Genomic DNA, 15,373 nt, shown 5'->3' on the forward strand with positions numbered 1-15,373 from the left:
CAAACACGTCTCGTAAAAGTAATGATGTTTTTGTTTGGATAGCTTTTGGAAATTGTAGAAATAAAAAAAATGTCCTTCTTCAGAAGTTCCAGCTAGGCAGGCTAACGTTAGTTAGCTAAATCATTTGCTAGCTATCATAGAGTAAGCGTATATTAATAATTATATAGTTCATGTAAGTACACATGCAGTCATAACTGACTGTAGCGCATATAAAGCACGCACAAGCTACCTGTGGCTGAAAACACAATCATGGCGGGATGACTGTCACGTTCGTTGGAATGATCGGACCAAGGCGCAGCGTTCCACATTATTTATTAGAAAGTGAAACTTTACAAAAATACAAAACAAATAAAGCATAAACAAACCGTGACTACAATGCAACTACACATAAACAATATCCCATAACCCCCAAGTGAAAAACAAGCTACTTAAGTATGATCCCCAATTAGAGACAACGATTACCAGCTGCCTCTAATTGGAATCATACAAATCACCAACATAGAAAATAAAACCTAGAACCCCACATAGAAATAAATCAACTTGATCACCCCCGAGTCACGCCCTGAACCACTTCACCATAGAGAAACAATGGCTCTCTATGGTCAGGGCGTGACAGAATGAGTGACGAATTTCCATGCAAGGGCGATCCATTTAAAAATCATTCCTTCCTCCCTCGCCCCTTGCCCTGCAAGTCTACTGTATACTCGTCAGACGTCATGATACGTCATCAGAAGTGTCCACTTAATTTGAGGGCTGCGGGGATAGGGTGTGTCTTTTAAGTGTTTGGAATGCAGAGAGGTGGGCCTATCATAGTATGGCTGTTGCATCCTGGCACATGTCCTCACCTAACAAGGTGTTCCTATCATAATATGGCTGTTACATCCTGTCCCATGTTCTCACCAAAATTGCGCTAATGAGTCAGCTAATTTGCATGGCACTATTAGGGTATGATGGCCTATTCAACGCGCAGGATTTTTTTTATTATAAGCGCTTACGCATGTAGGCATGTAATAGGACTGAATTTGAATCAAGGCATGATTTTATTTTTAAGTTAGTTTTTAGAGCACTGCAGTGATGGCCACTAAGCCTAATTGCACCACTACTCATACAGTTGTTAGCCATTGGGCACAGGTGTCAGTTCAATGTTTAGTTTTGATTTAGCCTACGTTTGGTTGAGTTGTCAACAAACGTGAATTAAATGTGAAATCGACAAAAAACGTTTTACAAATCCAATCAGTTATCCACGTTGATTCAACATAATCACGTTACATTTTGGGGGGGGGGGGGGGGGGGTTGAAATGACGTGGAAACAACATTGGTTCAACCTGTTTTCGGCTTGTGGGAGGCCTATTCAAATGTAGAATGTTCGGTTTCCTTGTTCGGTTTCCTTATTCGCAAATAGAAACTGCCCAGATGATGTTTTGATGAAACGTCAGTTACTTTACAACGCTAGGCGACGCTTCGTGTATTGCGGTATACATAGAGTCAAGTGAGCCCTGCATCAGACGTTTCGACTGGCAGGACAGGTGAAGACTAAGAATATTGTTCTCTACTCAAGTCGTGTTTGTAAAGATGTTCCTACAGCTTTGCATAAATTACCTCCAGTGCATATTTGCTGCTGTCCTGGCCTGGATCGGTGGGCGCGTACCGCAGATGCACAACACATCACAGTTATCTTCTACAGGAAAAGTCAATCCAGCTACAATCAAGGAGGTGAAAAATATATCTCAAGCTGCGGCAACTCCAAGCAGTGTCAATTACCATTTTACCCGACAGTGCAATTATAAGTGCGGTTTTTGTTTCCACACTGCAAAAACGTCTTTTGTCCTACCTATTGAGGAGGCAAAGAGAGGTTTACAGCTTCTGAAGGAATCAGGTAAGTTTGCCCAAATATTATATTTATGCTATTTCAAATCCATATTTAAGTTCACATGATATGTTATGACACTATTATTATAGCCTATTTCTATGTAATTTTATATTATATTCAGTGTTTACAATTCAGAATTTCATTCTTTTTGCAGGACTGGAAAAAATTAACTTTTCTGGCGGAGAGCCTTTCATACACGACAGAGGTGATTTCTTGGGGAAATTAGTCCAATACTGCAAACACGACCTCCAGCTCCCAAGTGTCAGTATTGTCAGCAATGGCAGCATGATCAGAGAAAAGTGGTTCCAAACGTATGGTAAGATGGTTTTCATTTTCATTTCTGTGTTAAAAGAAAATATGGTAGGCTGACCAACGTTACCCAAGTGATCATCATTATATCATAAAGCACCCATAATAAACAAACAATCCTCATTATTCTCATGCGGTCAGGAAAAAAAAAGTCAATTTGATTGACACTAGATGTCAGCACCGGGTTAGTTTTTGATATGAGGTCACAAAATGCAAACTCAGAGATGCATTTCACACGTTTTATTTGAAAGGCTTCACAGTTGACTCCTTACAAAATGTAGGACTCATCATAAAAGGCATACTTTGTATCAAAGTGTTTTAAAAATAGACTTGTTGATATTTTATCTCAATAAATCTAAACTATCACATGAATGTGTGGATATTTATACATTTACAATACATTGGGGTTTCAAAATACAATTATTTGAGATGATATCAGTTTTATTACCAAAACTCTCCTTGTCCTCACAGGCGAATACCTGGACATTCTGGCCATTTCCTGTGACAGCTTTGACGAGGACACCAACCAAACTATTGGCAGAGCCCAGGGTAGGAAGAGCCACCTGGACAACCTCTGCAAGGTCCGTGAGTGGTGCCGGAAGTACAAAGTGGCATTCAAAATTAACTCTGTGATCAACACCTTCAATGTGGATGAAGACATGAGAGAAAACATCACCAAACTCAACCCTGTACGCTGGAAGGTTAGGGTGTTCCAATGCATTAACATTACACACCAGTACTGCTGTATCTGTGAATAGAGGTGTCTTCTCATACCATAGATGTAACAAATAAGTTGTATGGCCTTGACTTCACTGTGTGTGCTGTATAGGTGTTCCAGTGTCTGCTGATCGATGGTGAGAACGCTGGGGAGAACAGTCTCAGGGAGGCAGAGAGGTTTCTCATCAGTGACCAGCAGTTTCAGGACTTCCTGGATAGACACAGCAGCATCAACTGCCTGGTACCAGAGTCCAATCAGAAGGTATGGGACTGGACTTAAGACAAAGACGACACAATATTATAGTTTTTTTATTGTCCGTTATATATATTATGATGATTCAACAACTGCTACTCTATTTAAGTTGTTTCCAAATGCTATTAAGGTTTAAAGTACACTATTAGAAAAAAGGGTTCCGAAAGGGTTCTTCTGCTGTCCCTATAGGAGAAGCCGTTTTGGTTCCAGGTAGAACCATCTTTTGGGTTGCATGTGGACAATATTGTAATACAAAATAGATTTGACATTAACAAGTTTCCTTGTTGTCTTCTCTTGTCAGATGAGAGATTCCTACCTCATTCTGGATGAATATGTAAGTCCTTTTTTTCAATCTGTTATTTTCCATGATACTCACTCTACATTCCAAGTCTTAGCATCCCAGGAGACAGTCCTCATCCATCAGAACTATTGAACAGCTGTCTAAATGCTTCTCATCGATTGAGATTTATAGACATGTACCTTCACATAGTAAGTCCCAGAGTAATGTGTGGCTTTCATCTTGATCAGAGTGGATTTACAGGCTTTGAGAAGGATGAAATGAGATGCCGTTTTGTAGATATTTTATATTTATTAGTATTAGGTATGAGGTTTCATAGCAATGATATTTTGATAATGGACTAGATTGTCAAGAGGCTCTTCTATGAACAGTTGGTAATACTTTATAATAACTTTCATGATTAAGCCTTTATAAATGCTTATAAAATTCTTTATAAATGATTCTTCATGTTCTAAATGCTTATGAATTAGATTTTTTTAAATGCTTTTTTAGATGCGTTTCCTGGATTGCCGAGAGGGGAGGAAAGATCCATCCAAGTCCATCCTTGATGTTGGCGTGGAAGAGGCCATTCAGTTCAGTGGCTTTGACGAGAAGATGTTTCTAAAGAGAGGAGGGAAATATGTGTGGAGCAAAGCTGACATGCGGCTAGAGTGGTGATTCACACATTATAATCAGTTATTGCTACACTTCTGTATATATTTTCTGTATGTTTTTCTATAAAAATACTTTCCGCCTGTTTAACTGCACTTTACACTTAACTTTTAGAATGTCATAAATATTTATGTTGGAATCCTTTACTGCTATATGTTGAGGCGTTTGAGTACCTTTAATTTGTAGTAAAATCACACAACACAGCTACACTACAGGGACAACTATTTAATCACTCACTATCCCACAAGATAATTATAACTTTTTGTATGCCCAGTTTTGTTTGAATTTTCTTATATACCCTGTTATCCAAATTTGTTTACATTTTCTATTCACCAACCAAGAGGCTTATTTGCACTTTCATGTAGCATTTGGAATTTAGCACTTTGATTGAAGTGTAGGGAATTTATGAATTGCAGTGTGTTACATCTCTCTCTGTTTGTAATGTATCTCAAATAAATACAAAATTATGACATTGCATGATACAGAATGATATTTGTTAATCACAATCTATTTACAGTAAGCACATTTGCTCATTATCTTATCAGGTTTGTTGCCATACAACCATTCCAATTTTAAGAGGCGACTACTGTAGCTTAAAGTTATATGCTCTTATTCTCCATGCATTTCAGTTTTCTTTAAATGTTATTGGGGGGGGGGGGGGTTACCTTTATTTAACTAGGCAAGTCAGTTAAGAACAAATTCTTATTTACAATGACGGCCTAGGAACAGTGGGTTAACTGCCTTGTTCAGAATTACAGAATTTTACCTTGTCAGCTCAGGGTTCAATCTAGCAGCCTTTCGGTTACTGGCCCAATGTTCTAATGTCACGTTTTCTTAGGAGCAGGAAAGGGGCAGAGTCAAGAGCAGGAGACTGAGGTCCGGTAGCACAGAAGTTTTATTCCACCGTTGAAAATAAGGTAGCCGAAAAAGCACAGGGTGCGCACAACACCCAAAGAGGAGACTCGTTCCAAAACGATAACGCACAACACGCTGAATACTAAGGCAGCTCTAACTACCACCTGCCCTCTTAGTGACATACAAATAATCCCGCACGAATTCCTGAACAGAAAAGGACAAACTAAATACCCCCCACTAATGACAAACAAGGAACAGGTGCGGACCTAGACAGACAAAACCAAAAGACACAGAAACATAGATCGGTGGCAGCAAGTAGGCCGGCGACGACGAGCGCCGCCCGACCGAGGAGGGGCGCCACCTTCTATGGATACTGTGACATCTAACCACTAGGCTACCTGCTGCCCCAGTGTGTTGTAGGCCTACTGTAGCCTAAATGTGCAGTAAATGTGTATTGAGGTAACTCAAATCCCCACCCCTGATAAGATTGCTCACTAGAGCACGATGAGGAGGGGTTCTCTTGGGACTGACATAATGTCTCTGTTTACTACAGTATGTTGTAATCTTGTCTTGATCTTTGTCTCATCAGATCTGGAAATTATCAATGGGACAATAGTCAGTCCCCCTTATATTAAGCAGGCCTATAAGCCTTCATCTGTTGCTACTGAAGCTGAATACCTAAATCAAGTAAAGCTTAATTTTCTTTCCTTGTTTTCCTTTCTTCATATTCTTTCTGTTCTAAACATTAGATATTTCCTTCCTGTAAGAACCAACGCTGATGATGAGAAGCAGGTACGGAGAGTGAACATTTCATCTTGCACAGACATGGAACAGGACAGGAAAAGCGTCAGAGTCGGGGGAACAAAACGAGATACGACAATCAATGCGGAGGGAAGCAGGTGTGAGGGGGATATGAGCTGGGGGAACAGACAGATATAGGGGAAGTAATGACACAGGTGACTGACTCCAGGTGAGTGCAATGAATCGCAGATGCGCGTGACGAGGGAAGCAGGTGTGCGTAATGATGGTGGCAGGAGTGCGTAGTACTGGGCAGCCTGGCGCCCTCGAGTGCTAAGGAGGGAGAGCGGGAGCAGGCGTGACAGTACCCCCCCTCTAGGGGTGCCACCTGGCGTCCCACCTGGACGAGCCTGACGGGCCGGCCGAGGCAGGGCGCTGGACCAGCCGGCTGGGAGCGTAGAAGCCCGACGAACCGGCTGAGGTGTAGGAGCCTGGCGAACCAGCTGAGGCGTGGGAGCCTGGCGATCCGGTTGAGGTGTGACAGCCTGATGATCCTTATGGGACGTGGGAGCCTGATGAGCCGGCTGAGAAGTGGGAGCCTGATGACCCGGCTGAGGCATAAAACCCTGACGATCCGGCGGAAGCCTGACGTGGGATGGGCGCCTGCCGAGCCAACCGGGGCAAGGAAACCTCTCGAGCCAGCTAAGGCACCGAAAAGCCAACACTCCCCGATGCTTCATTTGGTGGCTTCCGCATTCTGTAAGAACCGACGCTGATGATGAGAAGCAGGTACGGAGAGTGAACATTTAATCTGCGGCGGCCCTCTGATCTGACCTACCGAAAAGCTAGCACTCCTCGTTGCTTCAATTAGTGGCTTCCGCATTCTGTAAGAACCAACGCTGATGATGAGAAGCAAGTACGGAGAGTGAACATATAATCTTGCACAGGACAGAAATAGTACCAGAACCGGTCCAGGTGAGTACAATGAATTGCAAAAAAAAAGACAAAAATTTGAAAAAGAAATTAAAAAAAAAGAAAAAAAAGAAATTTGGCCTACAATTCTGAATATTAATCGCATGACCACAATGAAATTGGACATCAAAATGTAATTTCTATGAAAATGTAATAGGTCTATCAATAGGAAATGTACTCAGAAATTGCATTATAAAATTAGTTAATTTCCGACCAGGCCGATGAGTGAACATTTGATAGTGAAATGTGCTCAGTTGGGTAATCCTCTCCATAATGCGCCATCGACACTGAAAGCAAAATGCCAGTGATGCCTTTCGTCATTTAGATAAAGTTAAACACAGTAGCTATTGATAAACTGGGTAGTTTGGGTACTGGATGCTGGTTGGCTGAAAGTTGTGGTATATCAGACAATATACCACGTATATGATGCAACATTACTTGTTTACTGTTTCAATTGCATTGATAACCAGTTTTTTTAAGTGATAATGCCCGCGAAGCCGGTGTTTGGAGAATATATTGGCACGGGTGTTGTTAGGCCCGAGAGAAATTTGAGGGCTGGCAAACCGTGCCAATATATCCTCCAAACATCGGCTTCGAGGGCGTTATCACTTTTATACAATGGGTTACCAACATATTTAAATGATGGTTGACATTATTTTCCATAAAAAACATTATTTTGTTGAATTTATTCATACTTTCATGAGATATAGACCCAACACAAATCTAAGGGTGCTACCCAAACCGGCTGGTCGTTCGTTCTATCAGTTTGGTTGCCAGAGACGCGACTGTCACGTTCGTTGGAATGATAGGACCAAAGCGCAGCGTGAGTAGCGTTCCACATCATTTTTTAATAGTGAAACTTAAGCAAAGACAAAACAAATAAAGAATAAACGAACCGTGACGACAATGCAGTGCTAATAGGCAACTAAACATAAATAATATCCCATAACCCACAAGTGGAAAACAAGCCACTTAAGTATGATCCCCAATTAGAGACAACGATTACCAGCTGCCTCTAATTGGGAATCATACACAATCACAACATAGAAAAACAAACCTAGAACCCCACATAGAAATAATAAACTAGACTAGCCCCCCAGTCACACCCTGACCTACTCTATCATAGAAAATAAAAGCTTTCTATGGTCAGGACGTGACAGCGACGGAGTCGTTCAATCTTTTTGTACAGTATCAGCTTTTCATTTTAAATGTTCCATTGCCCATACTGGCTGGCAACGTTCTTATCCCTTGCTTGCTAACTAGCCAACTATGGCTAACATACAGTTACATCAAACAGTGCAGCCAGAATAACAGCAAATTAGCTGCATTTGCGTTTGTTTAAGCTGTTTTCTATTGACATTTCTTTGTTTATATCCATAAAAATTATGCCAGCTGATTCATGATTTCGACTGGCTGAAAAAAGTTGTCTGCCTGTGTATTGTCCCGACACATTCATTACTATGGGACAGCTGGAGATCGAATTTCCATATTGAAACAATGTTGCAAATATCGGAGAGACAGGCAGCAAGGTTTATACATATCTGCGCTGTTGAAAACCAAATGCAAGTAAAAAAGAAATGGGAAATAATGTCTAGATGCTTTTTATAGTGGAGATCAAGTTCATACATTTCCATGGCTGGGCTGATGAGGCATTGGATTGCACAGTTAGATGGAACAGAGTAAATAGGCATTTCAATGTTATAGTTTGTGGAATAGAGACCGGCTGGAATGCAGTTTTAACCAATCAGCATCCAGGATTAGACCCAACAATTATATTAAATAGCAATAAGGCACCTCTGGGGTTTGTTGTATATAGCCAATATACCACTGCTAAGGGCTGTATCCAGGCACTTCATGTTTCGTTGTGCATAAGGACAGCCCTTGGCCTTGGTATATTGGCGATATACCACAACTCCTTGGGCCTTATTGCTTAAATATAATCAAATTAAGTTAGACCTGTACACTTGGTGTGTCCAAGTGTATACGTTTTTCACATTCCCCTTGTCCCTTTTTTTGGTGGGTACCAAAATGTGCAATTCGCATGATCTGCGAAAGGCAGCAATACGCAACACAGTGTCTAGTCTGCCGGAAAGACACATGAAGAAGTAGAAGAGTAAGTCAAGAGACTGCGTTTCAAAGTCATAAAAGACACACCCTCGTCCACTTACGCTTGCCGTATGCTTTTGGGGGAATCCCCGCGGCCATATTTGTCGTCGGTCCAAATGAATAGCCAAGCAACGTAAGCCCCTCAGCCCTCGTTTTTAATGGAGTTTGCGAGTGTACAATTATGTTCACTTCGGGGCCTGAAACCCCCCATAATTCATTTAGCAATGATTGTACATACGCCAAGAAAAGTCTGGCGAAATGTAAAACCTCAACGTAAATATGGATAAGTTAACATACAAGTGTAAGTAAAAACAAATGTAAAAAGGTTAGAAATTGTGCTACTAATGCAAATGACGGCACAAACACGTCTCGTAAAAGTAATGATGTTTTTCTTTGGTCAACAATTAGCTTTTTGGTCAGAATTTAAATAAGCTAAGTGATAGGCATAAGGTTAGCAGTGTGGTTAAATGTAGGTTTAAAATCACAAAATAGCACGCCTGATTTGGGAAACTGACGAGAAAACGAAACTCATGGCGCGCTTGACAAGCAAACTGAAACTTGAGCCATAATACCAAAAACGAAAGTGATGCAATGTGCACCTGACTGTCTGAGATAAGGCCTGCGTTTCAATCTCATAAAAGACACACCCTCGTCCTCTTACCCTCGCCTTATGCCCTTGGCGGAATCCCCGTCACCATCTTGGACGTCGGTCCAAACGATTAGCCAAACAAGGGAAGTTCGCAATGTATGCCCCTCAGCCCTCATTTTTTTATTGAGTTTGCGAGTATACAATTATGTTCACGTTGGGCCTGAAACATCCCATAATTCAATTCCTGATGATTGTACATCGCTAAGAAAAGTCAGCCGAAACATAAAACCTCAACATCAATATGGATAAACATACAAGTGTAAGTAAAAATAACGAACGTAAAAAGGTTAGAAATTGTGCTACTAATGCAATGATGGCACAAACACGTCTCGTAAAAGTAATGATGTTTTTGTTTGGATAGCTTTTGGAAATTGTAGAAATAAAAAAAATGTCCTTCTTCAGAAGTTCCAGCTAGGCAGGCTAACGTTAGTTAGCTAAATCATTTGCTAGCTATCATAGAGTAAGCGTATATTAATAATTATATAGTTCATGTAAGTACACATGCAGTCATAACTGACTGTAGCGCATATAAAGCACGCACAAGCTACCTGTGGCTGAAAACACAATCATGGCGGGATGACTGTCACGTTCGTTGGAATGATCGGACCAAGGCGCAGCGTTCCACATTATTTATTAGAAAGTGAAACTTTACAAAAATACAAAACAAATAAAGCATAAACAAACCGTGACTACAATGCAACTACACATAAACAATATCCCATAACCCCCAAGTGAAAAACAAGCTACTTAAGTATGATCCCCAATTAGAGACAACGATTACCAGCTGCCTCTAATTGGAATCATACAAATCACCAACATAGAAAATAAAACCTAGAACCCCACATAGAAATAAATCAACTTGATCACCCCCGAGTCACGCCCTGAACCACTTCACCATAGAGAAACAATGGCTCTCTATGGTCAGGGCGTGACAGAATGAGTGACGAATTTCCATGCAAGGGCGATCCATTTAAAAATCATTCCTTCCTCCCTCGCCCCTTGCCCTGCAAGTGTACTGTATACTCGTCAGACGTCATGATACGTCATCAGAAGTGTCCACTTAATTTGAGGGCTGCGGGGATAGGGTGTGTCTTTTAAGTGTTTGGAATGCAGAGAGGTGGGCCTATCATAGTATGGCTGTTGCATCCTGGCACATGTCCTCACCTAACAAGGTGTTCCTATCATAATATGGCTGTTACATCCTGTCCCATGTTCTCACCAAAATTGCGCTAATGAGTCAGCTAATTTGCATGGCACTATTAGGGTATGATGGCCTATTCAACGCGCAGGATTTTTTTATTATAAGCGCTTACGCATGTAGGCATGTAATAGGACTGAATTTGAATCAAGGCATGATTTTATTTTTAAGTTAGTTTTTAGAGCACTGCAGTGATGGCCACTAAGCCTAATTGCACCACTACTCATACAGTTGTTAGCCATTGGGCACAGGTGTCAGTTCAATGTTTAGTTTTGATTTAGCCTACGTTTGGTTGAGTTGTCAACAAACGTGAATTAAATGTGAAATCGACAAAAAACGTTTTACAAATCCAATCAGTTATCCACGTTGATTCAACATAATCACGTTACATTTTGGGGGGGGGGGGGGGGGGGGGGTTGAAATGACGTGGAAACAACATTGGTTCAACCTGTTTTCGGCTTGTGGGAGGCCTATTCAAATGTAGAATGTTCGGTTTCCTTGTTCGGTTTCCTTATTCGCAAATAGAAACTGCCCAGATGATGTTTTGATGAAACGTCAGTTACTTTACAACGCTAGGCGACGCTTCGTGTATTGCGGTATACATAGAGTCAAGTGAGCCCTGCATCAGACGTTTCGACTGGCAGGACAGGTGAAGACTAAGAATATTGTTCTCTACTCAAGTCGTGTTTGTAAAGATGTTCCTACAGCTTTGCATAAATTACCTCCAGTGCATATTTGCTGCTGTCCTGGCCTGGATCGGTGGGCGCGTACCGCAGATGCACAACACATCACAGTTATCTTCTACAGGAAAAGTCAATCCAGCTACAATCAAGGAGGTGAAAAATATATCTCAAGCTGCGGCAACTCCAAGCAGTGTCAATTACCATTTTACCCGACAGTGCAATTATAAGTGCGGTTTTTGTTTCCACACTGCAAAAACGTCTTTTGTCCTACCTATTGAGGAGGCAAAGAGAGGTTTACAGCTTCTGAAGGAATCAGGTAAGTTTGCCCAAATATTATATTTATGCTATTTCAAATCCATATTTAAGTTCACATGATATGTTATGACACTATTATTATAGCCTATTTCTATGTAATTTTATATTATATTCAGTGTTTACAATTCAGAATTTCATTCTTTTTGCAGGACTGGAAAAAATTAACTTTTCTGGCGGAGAGCCTTTCATACACGACAGAGGTGATTTCTTGGGGAAATTAGTCCAATACTGCAAACACGACCTCCAGCTCCCAAGTGTCAGTATTGTCAGCAATGGCAGCATGATCAGAGAAAAGTGGTTCCAAACGTATGGTAAGATGGTTTTCATTTTCATTTCTGTGTTAAAAGAAAATATGGTAGGCTGACCAACGTTACCCAAGTGATCATCATTATATCATAAAGCACCCATAATAAACAAACAATCCTCATTATTCTCATGCGGTCAGGAAAAAAAAAGTTAATTTGATTGACACTAGATGTCAGCACCGGGTTAGTTTTTGATATGAGGTCACAAAATGCAAACTCAGAGATGCATTTCACACGTTTTATTTGAAAGGCTTCACAGTTGACTCCTTACAAAATGTAGGACTCATCATAAAAGGCATACTTTGTATCAAAGTGTTTTAAAAATAGACTTGTTGATATTTTATCTCAATAAATCTAAACTATCACATGAATGTGTGGATATTTATACATTTACAATACATTGGGGTTTCAAAATACAATTATTTGAGATGATATCAGTTTTATTACCAAAACTCTCCTTGTCCTCACAGGCGAATACCTGGACATTCTGGCCATTTCCTGTGACAGCTTTGACGAGGACACCAACCAAACTATTGGCAGAGCCCAGGGTAGGAAGAGCCACCTGGACAACCTCTGCAAGGTCCGTGAGTGGTGCCGGAAGTACAAAGTGGCATTCAAAATTAACTCTGTGATCAACACCTTCAATGTGGATGAAGACATGAGAGAAAACATCACCAAACTCAACCCTGTACGCTGGAAGGTTAGGGTGTTCCAATGCATTAACATTACACACCAGTACTGCTGTATCTGTGAATAGAGGTGTCTTCTCATACCATAGATGTAACAAATAAGTTGTATGGCCTTGACTTCACTGTGTGTGCTGTATAGGTGTTCCAGTGTCTGCTGATCGATGGTGAGAACGCTGGGGAGAACAGTCTCAGGGAGGCAGAGAGGTTTCTCATCAGTGACCAGCAGTTTCAGGACTTCCTGGATAGACACAGCAGCATCAACTGCCTGGTACCAGAGTCCAATCAGAAGGTATGGGACTGGACTTAAGACAAAGACGACACAATATTATAGTTTTTTTATTGTCCGTTATATATATTATGATGATTCAACAACTGCTACTCTATTTAAGTTGTTTCCAAATGCTATTAAGGTTTAAAGTACACTATTAGAAAAAAGGGTTCCGAAAGGGTTCTTCTGCTGTCCCTATAGGAGAAGCCGTTTTGGTTCCAGGTAGAACCATCTTTTGGGTTGCATGTGGACAATATTGTAATACAAAATAGATTTGACATTAACAAGTTTCCTTGTTGTCTTCTCTTGTCAGATGAGAGATTCCTACCTCATTCTGGATGAATATGTAAGTCCTTTTTTTCAATCTGTTATTTTCCATGATACTCACTCTACATTCCAAGTCTTAGCATCCCAGGAGACAGTCCTCATCCATCAGAACTATTGAACAGCTGTCTAAATGCTTCTCATCGATTGAGATTTATAGACATGTACCTTCACATAGTAAGTCCCAGAGTAATGTGTGGCTTTCATCTTGATCAGAGTGGATTTACAGGCTTTGAGAAGGATGAAATGAGATGCCGTTTTGTAGATATTTTATATTTATTAGTATTAGGTATGAGGTTTCATAGCAATGATATTTTGATAATGGACTAGATTGTCAAGAGGCTCTTCTATGAACAGTTGGTAATACTTTATAATAACTTTCATGATTAAGCCTTTATAAATGCTTATAAAATTCTTTATAAATGATTCTTCATGTTCTAAATGCTTATGAATTAGATTTTTTTAAATGCTTTTTTAGATGCGTTTCCTGGATTGCCGAGAGGGGAGGAAAGATCCATCCAAGTCCATCCTTGATGTTGGCGTGGAAGAGGCCATTCAGTTCAGTGGCTTTGACGAGAAGATGTTTCTAAAGAGAGGAGGGAAATATGTGTGGAGCAAAGCTGACATGCGGCTAGAGTGGTGATTCACACATTATAATCAGTTATTGCTACACTTCTGTATATATTTTCTGTATGTTTTTCTATAAAAATACTTTCCGCCTGTTTAACTGCACTTTACACTTAACTTTTAGAATGTCATAAATATTTATGTTGGAATCCTTTACTGCTATATGTTGAGGCGTTTGAGTACCTTTAATTTGTAGTAAAATCACACAACACAGCTACACTACAGGGACAACTATTTAATCACTCACTATCCCACAAGATAATTATAACTTTTTGTATGCCCAGTTTTGTTTGAATTTTCTTATATACCCTGTTATCCAAATTTGTTTACATTTTCTATTCACCAACCAAGAGGCTTATTTGCACTTTCATGTAGCATTTGGAATTTAGCACTTTGATTGAAGTGTAGGGAATTTATGAATTGCAGTGTGTTACATCTCTCTCTGTTTGTAATGTATCTCAAATAAATACAAAATTATGACATTGCATGATACAGAATGATATTTGTTAATCACAATCTATTTACAGTAAGCACATTTGCTCATTATCTTATCAGGTTTGTTGCCATACAACCATTCCAATTTTAAGAGGCGACTACTGTAGCTTAAAGTTATATGCTCTTATTCTCCATGCATTTCAGTTTTCTTTAAATGTTATTGGGGGGGGGGGGGGTTACCTTTATTTAACTAGGCAAGTCAGTTAAGAACAAATTCTTATTTACAATGACGGCCTAGGAACAGTGGGTTAACTGCCTTGTTCAGAATTACAGAATTTTACCTTGTCAGCTCAGGGTTCAATCTAGCAGCCTTTCGGTTACTGGCCCAATGTTCTAATGTCACGTTTTCTTAGGAGCAGGAAAGGGGCAGAGTCAAGAGCAGGAGACTGAGGTCCGGTAGCACAGAAGTTTTATTCCACCGTTGAAAATAAGGTAGCCGAAAAAGCACAGGGTGCGCACAACACCCAAAGAGGAGACTCGTTCCAAAACGATAACGCACAACACGCTGAATACTAAGGCAGCTCTAACTACCACCTGCCCTCTTAGTGACATACAAATAATCCCGCACGAATTCCTGAACAGAAAAGGACAAACTAAATACCCCCCACTAATGACAAACAAGGAACAGGTGCGGACCTAGACAGACAAAACCAAAAGACACAGAAACATAGATCGGTGGCAGCAAGTAGGCCGGCGACGACGAGCGCCGCCCGACCGAGGAGGGGCGCCACCTTCTATGGATACTGTGACATCTAACCACTAGGCTACCTGCTGCCCCAGTGTGTTGTAGGCCTACTGTAGCCTAAATGTGCAGTAAATGTGTATTGAGGTAACTCAAATCCCCACCCCTGATAAGATTGCTCACTAGAGCACGATGAGGAGGGGTTCTCTTGGGACTGACATAATGTCTCTGTTTACTACAGTATGTTGTAATCTTGTCTTGATCTTTGTCTCATCAGATCTGGAAATTATCAATGGGACAATAGTCAGTCCCCCTTATATTAAGCAGGCCTATAAGCCTTCATCTGTTGCTACTGAAGCTGAATACCTA

The 15,373-nt window shown here is 40.6% G+C and overlaps 2 protein-coding genes across 4 annotated transcripts; both read left to right on the plus strand.

The window, feature by feature from the left end:
* The first annotated feature begins 1,374 nt into the window (after nt 1-1,374).
* On the plus strand, nt 1,375-4,573 carry rsad2 (radical S-adenosyl methionine domain containing 2). 2 transcript variants are annotated; one of them, XM_045723286.2, is made up of 6 exons: nt 1,375-1,876; nt 2,025-2,186; nt 2,651-2,760; nt 3,009-3,158; nt 3,451-3,483; nt 3,940-4,573. In XM_045723286.2, the coding sequence occupies exons 1-6, from the start codon at nt 1,573-1,575 to the stop codon at nt 4,102-4,104; spliced, it is 924 nt and encodes a 307-aa protein (XP_045579242.1). In that variant the 5' UTR covers nt 1,375-1,572; the 3' UTR covers nt 4,105-4,573.
* Nucleotides 4,574-11,114: 6,541 nt separating this feature from the next.
* On the plus strand, nt 11,115-14,312 carry LOC123744592 (S-adenosylmethionine-dependent nucleotide dehydratase RSAD2). Of its 2 annotated transcripts, none has more exons than XM_045723372.2 (6): nt 11,115-11,615; nt 11,764-11,925; nt 12,390-12,499; nt 12,748-12,897; nt 13,190-13,222; nt 13,679-14,312. In XM_045723372.2, exons 1-6 carry the CDS (start codon nt 11,312-11,314, stop codon nt 13,841-13,843), a joined length of 924 nt encoding a protein of 307 aa, XP_045579328.1. In that variant the 5' UTR covers nt 11,115-11,311; the 3' UTR covers nt 13,844-14,312. The 2 variants fall into 2 exon arrangements, with proteins under 2 accessions (XP_045579328.1, XP_045579327.1); XM_045723371.2 differs by having other exon boundaries at nt 11,123-11,615; nt 12,390-12,619.
* Nucleotides 14,313-15,373: the final 1,061 nt, after the last annotated feature.

This window comes from Salmo salar, chromosome 09 (genome assembly GCF_965601325.2).
Source record: "Salmo salar chromosome 09, fSalSal1, whole genome shotgun sequence".
In the NCBI taxonomy this organism is placed as follows: Eukaryota; Metazoa; Chordata; class Actinopteri; order Salmoniformes; family Salmonidae; genus Salmo; species Salmo salar.